The sequence below is a fragment of the Lemur catta genome, chromosome X (genome assembly GCF_020740605.2).
Source record: "Lemur catta isolate mLemCat1 chromosome X, mLemCat1.pri, whole genome shotgun sequence".
NCBI lineage: Eukaryota > Metazoa > Chordata > Mammalia > Primates > Lemuridae > Lemur > Lemur catta.
Genome location: NC_059155.1, coordinates 30,726,373 through 30,738,700, shown reverse-complemented (window position 1 = coordinate 30,738,700; position 12,328 = coordinate 30,726,373). Strand labels below are relative to the sequence as shown.

The window sequence follows — 12,328 nt, the reverse complement described above, 5'->3', positions numbered from 1 at the left end:
ATCTTCAAACTCTGAATTCTTTCTTCTGTTTGATCTATCCTTCTCTTGAGGCTTTCCACTGTGTTTTATAGTTCCCTAAATAAATTCTTCATTTCCAGGAGTTTGGTATGATTTTTCTTAAATATTTCAATTTCTTTAGTGAATTTTTCTTCCAAGTCCTTTTTTTTCTGGTTTCTTTGTGTTGGTTATCCATTTTTTTCTTGCATGTTATTGAGTTTTCTTATGATCCATGTTTGAAATTCTTCTTCTGTTATTTTAGTGTTCTCAATTTGGTTGATGTCCATTGCTAGAGAGCTGGTGTTCCTCTTTGGAGGTATGCTTTCCATTTGATTTTTCATACTTCCGGAGTTCTTTCACTGATTCCTTCTTATCTGGATCAGCTAGCTGCTGCTTCTTGCCTTTAGATTTTCATTTGGATAATGACACACCCTATTTAGTCTCTGAGCCACTAGGTGGTGTTTGTGGGTGAGATTCGACCACACTCTATATGATGAGTCAGTAGATGCAGTAAAAAGAAGTGCAGAATGATCTCCCTGTCAGTAGGTGGCGCTTGCTGGGAGGAGCTGGCTGCAGTGTTGTTTTTGGGTCCTGTAATCAGCTCTTCCTCTGGAGAGGCACTCTAGTGCCTCACGTGGTGGATGAGGCCCTGGAACTTCCAGGTGTGTCCTTATTCTGCACCTCAGTGGAGGCAGGTCGGGGAGTGAGTCTGGGCAGAGCTGGGTTCAGTGAGCCTGCCCTCAAGCTCCACAAATGCTGTTAGCAGGGGTCAAAGGTCTGTTATTTGCCTCTGGGCAGAGCTGCCAGGGAGGGGCTAGAATGGCCCCTCTCAGCAGGAAAGTCTGCATGTGGGGGGTGGGGCTGTCTGAGACCTACAGTCTAGAGCAGGTCTTGCTCCTTTCCGCCCTCCCCTATTCCGCAGTTTCTCCGGGGCCTCTGTCAGCAGACAAGGCCTCAAGACAGTGGATCTACCCTGGCTGTCATGCAGGCCAGGAGGTTCCTTGCCCAGGATCGCAGACTGGGCTGGGTGCACGGCCTTCCTGTGAGAGGAGGGTTGCCCCTCAGGCATGCTGATCTGCCCCTGAACGCACACACACTCAGGAGGGTCGTTCACAAATAACCCTTCTGTGCCCCAGGGCAATGCAATTGAGGCCTAGGTGTATGGGATCTGGTCTGCAGTCCTGTCCCCTGGGCCCTGGAGACAAATCCCTGACCCTTCCAGAGAGAGGAGTGCTGTTCTCACGTCACCCATGAGGTGCCCAAGCTGGATCGGTGTCTCTCCACCTCGGAATTTGCCCTGCTCCCCTGGAGTCACCAGGCAAGCAGCACCTGGGAGGGCAGGTGGGTAGGGAGCTCACAATCTGAGTACCCCTCAGTCTGCTGTACATCTCCAAAAGGAGAGGTCCCATTCCCTGCAGATGCCTCCAGGTTGTGGCTAAATTTTCTCTCTCGGCAGTGGCCAGGAGGCAAAGGGGAGGGGCAAATGAAGCAATATGGCACCTGCCAATTGGCTTGGGTCTTCAGACCGGGAGGTGCCCCGAGGGAGCTGGGAGCCTGGTGCCCTGTCCGCAAGAGGCTCAGGGCTCACTGGCGGCGGCTGTCTCTGGGCTGGTGTGGGCCAGTCACTCTGCTCAGGAGCCCATCTGCAGTCCAAAAGGCAAGGGAGGGGAAATGTAGCTGCTCCACCTACCCTTGTTGCTGGTCCCCAAGCCTCTCGGGGGCCTTTCTCCTTCATGTTCTCCTCCACAACTTCTTCGTGTGGAGTCTCCTGTAGTTTCAGGCACTCTCCCTTCCAACTCTCGTCTGATCTATGTTCGTCTGCCTGACTATTTTTTTCACTTTCTTCTAAAATCTGTCTTTCTTGCAGAGACACTCTGGCTGGCGGTTTTTCTCATCCGCCTTCTTGATTCTCTCTCCCCAGGTAATTTTTTATTGGATACCAGACATCATAAATTTTACCTTATGGGATGAAAGATATTTTTATTTCTATAAATATTCTTTAGCTTTGTTCTGGAATGCAGTTACGTAACTTGGGAAACAGGATCATAGCTGTTTAGTCTAGAGTTAATTTTCCTCCACTGTTACGGAAAAACCCTCCTGATTACCCAATACTCTATGAAATGTGAGTTTTTCTACTCTGGCTGGTAGGAAAAAGAACTATTCCCACCCCTATGGAAGCCCCAGGGTTTGTTACCTCTAATGTCCAGGTAGTTTCCACATATATGTAGACATTAATATGCAGCCAAATAATAGTAGCGGACCCTCTGCAGATCTCTGAAGTTCTTTCTCTATGCAGCTTTCTTTTTCTGATACTCTGCCTTATGAACTCAATTTGCCATAGTCTCCCTTGACTCCCAGTTCAATCTCCTCAATGTGGGGAGATCACTATGCTTTGCCTGAGTTCCCTTCCCTGTGCTAAAGCTTGGAAACTCTGTCCAGACAATAATCTGGGACAATTGTAGGGATCACTTCATTTGGTTCTTGTCTCTCAATGATCACTGTCTCCATTGTCTAATGTCCAGTGTCTTAAAAACCATTATTTAATATATTTTGTCTATATTTTTAGTTGTTTATGGAAGAAGGTTAAATCTAACCCGTTACTCTATCTTAGCCAGAAGCAGAAGTCTATGGTGGGTATTATTCTTGAGAAGCAAGTTGGAATAGCAGAAAGCACAAAGGATTTGGAGTCTTGCTTCCTGGATTCAAGCCTCAGCTCTGCCATTTGCGAGTTGTTTGACCTAGGGCAAGCCACTTAACCTCTCTAACATCTTTGATGCTTAGTTTTCTCTTTGGTAAAATGTTTACCCTGCAAGCTTGTGCTGAGAATGAAATGATATAAATGCATGTGAAAATACCTAATAGCTCCTGAAACTTAAAAAGCACTTAAATTTTTTCCCATTTTTTTGTTAAGAGACATAACTTGGGCAGTATAGCCAGCACAAAAAAGTGGAGGTAGGGAGTTGAATCCTGGTTTCCCTGAATCCTAGTCTTGTATCACCGTATTATAATCACACTACCTCTTTTTTTTAAAAAAGATCCTAAATAATATGTAATCTGAGTCACACACCACTGCCCATCATATTTAATTTTTTTCCAGAAAATACGGTTTGGAGTTGCCAAATGTTTCTAGGAAGCAATTTTAGGGATTGAAATACCAAGTTCATGTATTTAAGTTTTACCAAAATCTGTGTGACGATATGACTGACACTCTTGAAGTTCTTCAAAGACCCCATAGTTTGGGGCTAACTTTTCCATTCCTACCAACCCTTGGTGCCATATAAGACTCATTCTTGATACCATTACCCACAGAGCCATCCTTAGCCAGAGGTAAGGTGGTAGATGGAGGAATGAAACTCTTAAGAACAAGACTGATCCAACCTATAGAATAGTAATCTATTATAAGGGATGAGACTATAATCCAAGTCTTTTGATGATTCACCTTCCTAAGAATGGAAAGAGATTTTGGGGTTATGTGGTCATTTGGAACTGCTGCAGTTACATCTAAAATACTGAACATGGAAAGGTATTTACAGTTGTCCACACACTCCTCTCTCTTCCTTTTGTGAACATAGGTTACCGCATTCGCCTGGGCTCTAGTACTGACAAGAAGGACACAGGCCGGCTCCACGTTGATTTTGCACAGGCTCGAGATGACCTGTATGAGTGGGAGTGTAAACAGCGTATGCTAGCAAGAGAGGAGCGCCACCGTAGAAGGATGGAAGAAGAAAGATTGCGTCCACCATCCCCACCCCCAGTGGTCCACTATTCAGACCACGAATGCAGCATTGTTGCTGAAAAACTAAAAGGTGTGGAATGCAAGCTTCATGATTAAAAGAATGCTTTTCCTTAGGGGAGTGTAATAAATACAATTGTGTTGTTGGCGGTTACCCTTTGAATTTTCCACTAATGGATTCTAAGAATTTCTTGTCTTGGAGCCTTGCAGATAGAGAGGTATACCTAGTAACTAAAGAACCAGGAAATTTGTCCCTGCCACCTGTGTCTCTGCTCCTTCATTGTCTCAAGGGATAGCATTTTTTCTCTCCCTACATCAGGTGACTAGGAAAAAAACAGGTTTTTCCCACTTTTGCACATCAGAGAATTTTAGGTGCGATCTATGACTTGGGACCTATAAGCATCCCCTTTCATAGTAGATGCCAGTTAGTTTTGAATTCTAAGTCAAATAAGTGAATCAGGATGCTAAAACTTGATATGACTCGGGAAAACTCTGGTAAAATCCCCACTTTAAATATGAGAAAGTGGAGGTCCAGAAAGTAGTCACATATACATTCTTCTTAGATTACTCAATGACTTAGCCACCACCAACTACAAAAAGACTTTTTCATCACTTAACAAGGCCAATTTGTTTCTAACAGCGACTATGGAAACTTTTAGACATGGCTAAATCAGACTGCTTTCCCATCTGTTTTGATTCCTGTTCCCCTTGTTTGATTCCCAGAGTCATTTTGCTAATTTAATATTAATTGCCCTGCCTGATCTCCTGTCTTAGTAGCTCAAATCTAGTCTTTCTCATTTTCTGAGTATGGTTGATTTTATTGAATGAGTACTGGTGTCCCATTGATCTTATTGATGACACCAACCCTGCTGTAATGGTACGAATTTCCCCTGTTTCTTGTGCTCTCAGCTCAGCAAGATACTGCTAATTCTACTTTCCAAATAGGTCTCATTCACCAGACTTGTTTACACCACATAGCCTAAGGGATTCACACATTTAAGAAATGTTAAGAAATCTCTTCTGATCGATTTTGACTTCCTGCAAGGGAAAAGCGATAAACATAGAGTCCAGAATAAAGACAGAAATAATGATACATTTTGAAAAACTCAGAAGGCTGAAAGCATTGGTAAAATGCCAGGTCCAAAACTTGCCTATTCACACAACAACAAACAAATCAGTTTAAGTTACAAACAAAAATAAAAAAACAACAAAACATGAATCTGCTGGTTGTAGTATATGTCCCTCAAGAAAAGCAAAAACTGAGCATAAACGTAAGTATTTAAGTAATGAAATGAAAAACTGCTATGAAGGGGAGGCTAACCTCTTGTTATATGTCTGCACACACACACACACACAAAAGACAAGGGGCAAGAAGTTCAAATTGTTGTGAGAGAAATTTCCACTTGATGTAAGGGTTTCTGGCCAGAGAGGGATACCCCTAGAATGGGGCTGCAGTAGGATGCTAATGGACTGTCCCTCTCAGGAGTCTTTAACAGCAGAATAATTGGCTATCTTGGGGAGCTAGACCAGCAGCTTTGGAAGAGCTGTGTTACTATCTTCAGTAATCAGAGAATAACTCCTAACTAGCTGCAGAAATCTACTTGGTGGACAATTCCTCAGGCAAGAGAATAAGGATGTGTAGAAATATAGAAATAAAATGAATTGCATCAAAATAGATTATGACTGGGACTGAGTGGAAATCCTGGGGCTGTGGATAGGATGCAGGAGTGATACTGTGGAAGGTCAGAGATATAACTGTTTATACTTAAAGAATTACTCACTTACCTCTTTCCTAAGGCCCGTCTAACACTCTAATTCTACGGGTCCAGGGTAAAGTTACTGTCAAATTCAAGTTAAACTCAGGACTCAAGTTTGCTTTTCCACATTAAAACATAGGACTATAGAATTCTAAAGTTTCCTCACTAATTCATGTCTCTCTCTCTCTCTCTCTCTCTCTCTCTCTCTCTCTCTCAGACACACACACACACACACACACACACACACATAGAGGTTAAGAAATTTGTGATTTGTGAGAACTATAATATCAGTATAGAAAATTTTTTTAAAGGAAAGAAGAAACATTTCTTTTTTAGAACTCTTCATAGACCACAAACAATCCTACTACTTTTGAGTCTTTCATTCTTCCTGTCTTTCTGCCCCTCTGCTAGCTGTGTGTGCACATATGTGTATGTGTGGCTCCTTATCCTCAACAATTCATTTACCACCACTGCCAAAAAGACATGGTGTCCTCCTTGCCAGCATGTTGGGAAAATAGATTTCGGTTACCTTTGATGATTTGCTTTTTTTCAGATGATTCCAAATTCTCAGAAGCTGTGCAGACTTTGCTCACTTGGATAGAGCGAGGAGAGGTAAACCGTCGCAGTGCCAATAACTTCTATTCCATGATCCAGTCGGCCAACAGCCATGTCCGCCGCCTGGTGAACGAGAAAGTGGCCCACGAGAAAGACATGGAAGAAGCAAAGGAGAAGTTCAAGCAGGCCCTTTCTGGAATTCTCATTCAATGTGAGTGGAATTTAGAGTTCTGCTGGAGTATGAGAGGACATTTCACTTAAGTCACCACTTGCTCTACACAGGAGCCCAGAACTACAGAACCATCCTGTGTCAAGGGCCAAGGCTCCCTTCTTCATTACCTTCTGCTCTCCTTATATTGCCAAATGCCCAAGAAAGCTCCGGTTTCACAGGATACATGTGGGAACCTCCTATTTTCATTTATTCTGATATATCTACTTCAGCTCCTTAGAAACACAGATATTATACTTAGGCCACATCCTATAATTTTACAGCCTCAGGCCTCAGTGGAGGGTTGGATATTTTATTCCTGAAGTTTAGGATGTAGCATTAGGAATATAAAGCTTCTTTTCTTCAGGTTTGTATTATTATCATCATGTAATATGTTTTCTATAAACTCTATTTTAGTGATAAATATGTAATTTTATTTCCCAAGATGACTGAATACAAAACAAATTTGCTACTTCTATATTTTGTACTTAGTTTTCTTTCTTCCACTACCTTTGCTGGAGGTCATAGACATTTTGATCGGGTGAGAAGCCACTGAAATGGCCATTTTCAAAAAGAAGTACCAGTCCAAATCTATCCAGGTCTCTTAAGTGAGGTCAAATAAAGTCCCAAGTAATGTTTTTTTGTTCACCATATTATAAAATTATCCACTCATGTCTTTTCAGTAAGTAACTCCATTTATCTTAAGAATAAGGGTACAATTTTATGATTTTGCTTTTAAACAATTATGGTGTACTCTTGCCATACTTCTCATATTTGACTCATACATAATTGGTATTAAGGAGGAGTTGTTCCATTTGCCATGTGTATTTTGAAAGCATACATGGGCATAAAATCTAGAAGGTGAAAGCACATGTCTTCAGGACTTCAGAATAAGTAGAAAAAGAGAGCAGCAAGCATTATGGGAATATAAATCCTTAAATTACTAGAGGACAGGGTATAAACAGGGCCATAAAGAGAAAAATAACACCTCTGGATTTTCGGCCTGGAACACCCCACCAGGCATGGGCTCCTGTCCTGCTTTTCTTTTCCCAAAAGAGTCATGTCTAAGCTTCCCCTCTGTTGAACTGATTAGGATAATGCCCCAGAATATTTTTACACATTTCCCCATTTGACATTTTAAGTGACTCTGGAAAATACTCTTTAGTACTGTACTTACACAGTATTCTTCCATAAAACATATATTTCTCCAGTCAACAAGCATATCTAGGTAGACTTAAAAGAGATTCAATCCATCGTAGGTTTTGATAGATGCTTCTGGTTAAACATACCTCAGAATAGTAAAAGGATGAATTCTGTTGAAATGAAGCATCCAGCTTTATTTCATAAGGCATGTTTATGAAAGAAGTCAATAGTAGAAAGTTGTTGGTGCAGTGTGCCATTTGCTTCCATGCTGTGTGGGGTCAGTAGTACTAAACTAAACACAAGTACTACACTAAAATTTACTACTAAAAATTTACACATTTATTATGACTCTTGCATCTCCTGACTGTGTGAATACACACTGCCTGTGTTAAAAATTTAGTCATCATTTTACCCCAAACCTTCTGGAGTTTCCTTTTTTCTTTCTGTATATTGACATCTCTTTGAGTCCCCAGTAAAATCGCAGTACCCCCACACATGTAGCTTTTGCTAAGTACAACCACACAGCCTAGTATAGTGTCATAACAAGAAGGTACAACAAGCCTTATGCTTCTCTTTTATTTTATTTCTTTTCTCCTCTCTTTTGCCATCCCTGAATGATATCCTGGCCCGATCCACCTGTTGATTCAATGCTGCAGTTGAGCAGATAGTGGCTGTGTACCATTCTGCTTCCAAACAGAAGGCATGGGACCACTTCACAAAAGCCCAGCGTAAAAACATCAGCGTTTGGTGCAAACAAGCTGAGGTTGGTAACTTTTTACTCTGGTAGTCCCTCAAGCGGACAATTTTTCTTTAACAAGTTATTGATTTGGAGTTTAGCCAGAATTAAATAGTGCCAAGCTTCCGTGGTCACAACAAGGCCCTAATGAAACACTAAGATGTGTTCTATAGCCTGTCACTGTGTCCAGACCACCTGCTGTCAAAAGGTTAAAAAATGTTCATGTGTAGAGTCTTGAATGCATTCTGCTGGATGGAAACCTTAGTAGTGGAAATGTAGCTGGGATAATTATAAGTTTACTTCTCTAAGCTAGCTAGTCTTGGGTACAGCAATAATTACTGACCTGTGCTTCTAGTGTTAGTAATATTAGGGCTGTCTTACATTTATTAGAGTGTCTTGACCATTGAGGCTAGAAGCTGCCTGGTGTCGCATTGGAGCTTTGATATTTCTGAGCTTCTTTTATCAAACCCATTTAGTCATCTTTATAAGTGGCAGCTTTAAAGGTAACAGAGGACTCTGATTTCAGGTTAAGGTTGACACACCTCTCTGCTTGTACTCAAGTGACATTTTTAGCCAACACTAGTATATATGTGATGTGATTAGGTTGCTATTATGAATCAGAGATTACAAACCAAAATGGGAGGTTTCACTGATCTGCCACTGGAAATGGTGTTACTACATATGCCTCAAGTTCTTCTATTCCTATGGGCAGCTTCCTTACCCAGCCCTGATATTTTTAATTTATATATGTAGGAACTTTTTTAACTATATTTCTGAGTCCTCTTTGCCAGTCTAGTAGCACTCCCATTATATCTATCAATGCAAGTTGTCATATTCCTTAACTTTTAAATAGCATTTATAAGACATTTATATTTATAAAGTACTTTCAACTGAGAGTGGGACATAGTTCATGACCTTCCTCTGGCTTTGCATTCCATAAACCTAAAAGAACCTTATATTGGCATCTCTCTAAGTCATGCTTTGTTTATTTTTGTTTTTATTTTCATTCTTGTTTTATACCTCTGCAAACTGTCACTTGATAGCAGACAACTCTGAGGAATGAAAGGAGGTATCCTGTGGGAAGTGAAGAAACTGTCCTCTTAAATCGTGGCTACCTCTTAGCACCCCACTGAAAATCAAAGCATCTCAAAAACTTAATCAACTAGACTGGTTCTTTCTTGACCTAGGCATCAAAGCTATGACTCATAAGTCAAGGGTTTCATCAGGGTGGAAGTTTCTAACATTTAACCTTTTTACAAGTTGCCTCTGGGAACAAGTCAGCCAGTGACCTCCTCATGTCACAAAGTACCTGTTGCTTGTCTCATTTTCATCCTTCTACCAGCAGCCAACACTGTCTTACTCTGCTGAGAGAGAGGGTATGGAGTAAGAAGGAAAAGTCTTGACCTTCGGGGAGCTTAAGTGCTAGCTTTGGTAGCATATGTCAGACAGATTAGTTTTCTAATGAGTCTTTTTCATTGCTTACTTTCCCTGATTTATGTGTGTGTGAGGCTCCTGCTAATACAATTGCAAAAGGTAGTAAGAGAAGGCTGAAGTCCCTCCCCTTATTAAAAGTTAGTGTCTACAGTGACTTTACTGGCAGTTCAGTGTGTTGTGGGAACACTTTCTCTACAGAATCATTTAAAACCTGCATGTTTCTCTCAAACTAGCCTAGATTAGAAGCTAAACCTTGTATGATGATAAAAACTAGAGCCATAGCAACAAATGCTAGGAGATACTCCCTTTCATCCTCCCTAAGATGAGGTTTTACACCACTGGGCTAGAGGATAGGGGACTTGATGATTGCTAGTATTCTTGTAAAATGAAATACTGTGATTGCTAAAATAACTTTTTCTCTAGATTTACAGGCCTACCATTCCAAACTCTGAAGAACTGTTTGCATATAGATATTCAAGTTATCCACATATCCTTGTTTTAGGATCCTTCTGTACTAACACTAGCTGTTGGCCTTCAGCCATCAAAAAACATACTTACACAATTTGGATCAACATAATTTGTATTTCCATTATGTATCGTACAATAGACCTTAATTAAGAAACTGAGTTTGTGCTTTGCTTCATTGTATTAAATGATATCTCAGAATCAAATTTCTATGTAAGTGTAGGAGCTATCTCCCTATCCTCTGCTCCCTTCCATTCTCTCATCTGACCCATCCCCCACCAAGTTTCCTGTTAATGTTGAAAGTCCAGGTAAGTAGAATTTTGTTACACATTTAATAAGGAACTTTGATTTTTTTATAATCATATTCCTATCATAAAACATGAATAAGATGAATTTAAGTCCACATAAACTTTTGTCAAACTGTAGATAATATGTAATGATTCATAATTTACTTACTTTGTGATAAATCAGAAATGTCAGTTGGCACAAAAGTGGTTCTTTTCATGCATTTTCCTTTGTCTCGGGTTTCAGTTTTATTCTATAGGAAAGTGCTCTGTCCTCCATTGTAGATCAGTGTGTGAACTGCTAAACTTCAGGAACAGTTACTGTTAGAACAAACAAAAAGTCATTATAATGAGTTTTCAGAAATCACTAACAGTTCACTGTTTAAACGAAAAATACCACAGATCTACTGTGGGCAGAAGAGTGATAGAAAAACTTTAGGAGGGCTATCTTACCTTTTTTGATATAGTCTATCAGTGATGTGACCCAGTCAATTTTAGGTAGAGATTTATAGATGCAAATTGCTGAAAAATGTTTCTGCATGCCATTTCTACTCTTTGGTTTCAGCACTGGATACAAATGTCAGAATGGGAAATGGGCAAATCTGGGAGGCAGCTATTTCCTTTGCTGTCTGCACTTTGGTGGCTCAGACTCCTCCCCATGCCTGCACCTATGTCCAAACTAGGTAGAATGCTTTCCTCAGGTACATGCCACCTTTTAGCCCTTCACTCTGAAGGTATTTGCTAGAGTTTGCTTCCCAAAGTAGAGCTTTTCTGATCCAACCAGAGAATGCAGAAAATAGATATCTCCAATATCAAGTGCTTTAATGATAAGGTTTTCAAAGTATTAAAATCTCTTTCTATTTTGGGGGGAATACTGTCATTTACTAAATGTTCCCCACAAGTTTACAACAGTATGGTACCCCATAACCTCTGATGTTCTTTTTGCCTTTTATCCAATTCATGTGATATAGTATTGGGTATTTATTGAAGACTATTGATAAGAGCCTGAGTTTCCTTGTAATTAAGAAGGGTTGTCTAGTGGGTGGAGGGCTCTGGGTTTTCCTGACAGACTGAGCAACTTAAGGAAAACATTGCCTTAGTTTTTCTTACCCTCATTTCATTATCAGCTAAATCAACTGGTAATTCTTGTTCCTATAGTATTTTAAGGCATTTAGGTAAAATTTGTCCATAGGTCTATTGTATTTCTAGGGATTTTTGAAGATGTGAAAGACTACTAGATAAGCCATATCCCATGTAGTTGATTGAACTTTTTATGTTTCTAAGAAGAGATTATGCTTTCTTGTCCAGCTGGAAACAGAAAGATGCTTTGTGGTTGCTGAGAAGCTACAAGACATGTCTTAGCACTCAGGTCTTCCTGCCATGGGACATTTACCTAGAAGGAACACAATTTACTATTCTGAGAAACACACTAATTTTCCCAGGGTTAGGTGACATATTTGTGAATTGAGAATTGGTCTCTGCTTATACTCCCTGACGGTCTACATTTTTATTAGGCAACTAAAAAGCCATGACTTTTCCTGATGCAATAAGTTGTACAATATTTGAATTTTCCAATGTCAAACCTTCTTATAATCACCTTTCCAGTAACATCCCCTTGATGATAACTGAAACCCAGACTCCTGAGATAGAATGAATTCTCAGGAATGAGAAATTTCTTTATTGTTCTCTGTGCAATGAGTTTGAATAAGACATAGAAAATCTCTCTCTTGACACAGCCCTTTAAATTTCATTTTCCTCAAGCAAGTCATTATTTTCTTCTATTTTAAGAAATGCCCCTGCAGGACATGGGAGATACTATGTTAGCATCTGATTTTTCTATTACTTCTTAGCTATCAGTGATAATCTTGAATAGCTCACTTTTTAAAAAAGGGTCTTTTATTTATTTTTAGCGAAAACTTGAGATAAAAATCATTATTTTTCTTGATAAAAGGAATACAAAGGAGGATATTAGTTGGGATAGTGACTAACTGCAGCATTAATTATTAAGAAATCCAT

At 40.1% G+C, this 12,328-nt stretch overlaps 1 protein-coding gene across 2 annotated transcripts in view; it reads left to right on the top strand.

Moving 5' to 3' along the window:
- Window positions 1-12,328, top strand: part of ENOX2 (ecto-NOX disulfide-thiol exchanger 2) — a 300,855-nt gene that overhangs the window by 253,803 nt on the left and 34,724 nt on the right. For both annotated transcript variants that reach the window (XM_045537544.1, XM_045537545.1), the window contains exons 7-9: window positions 3,570-3,803; window positions 6,041-6,253; window positions 8,050-8,156. In XM_045537544.1, the coding sequence (XP_045393500.1) occupies window positions 3,570-3,803; window positions 6,041-6,253; window positions 8,050-8,156 (554 nt within the window). The remainder of the gene's footprint in view (window positions 1-3,569; window positions 3,804-6,040; window positions 6,254-8,049; window positions 8,157-12,328) is intronic.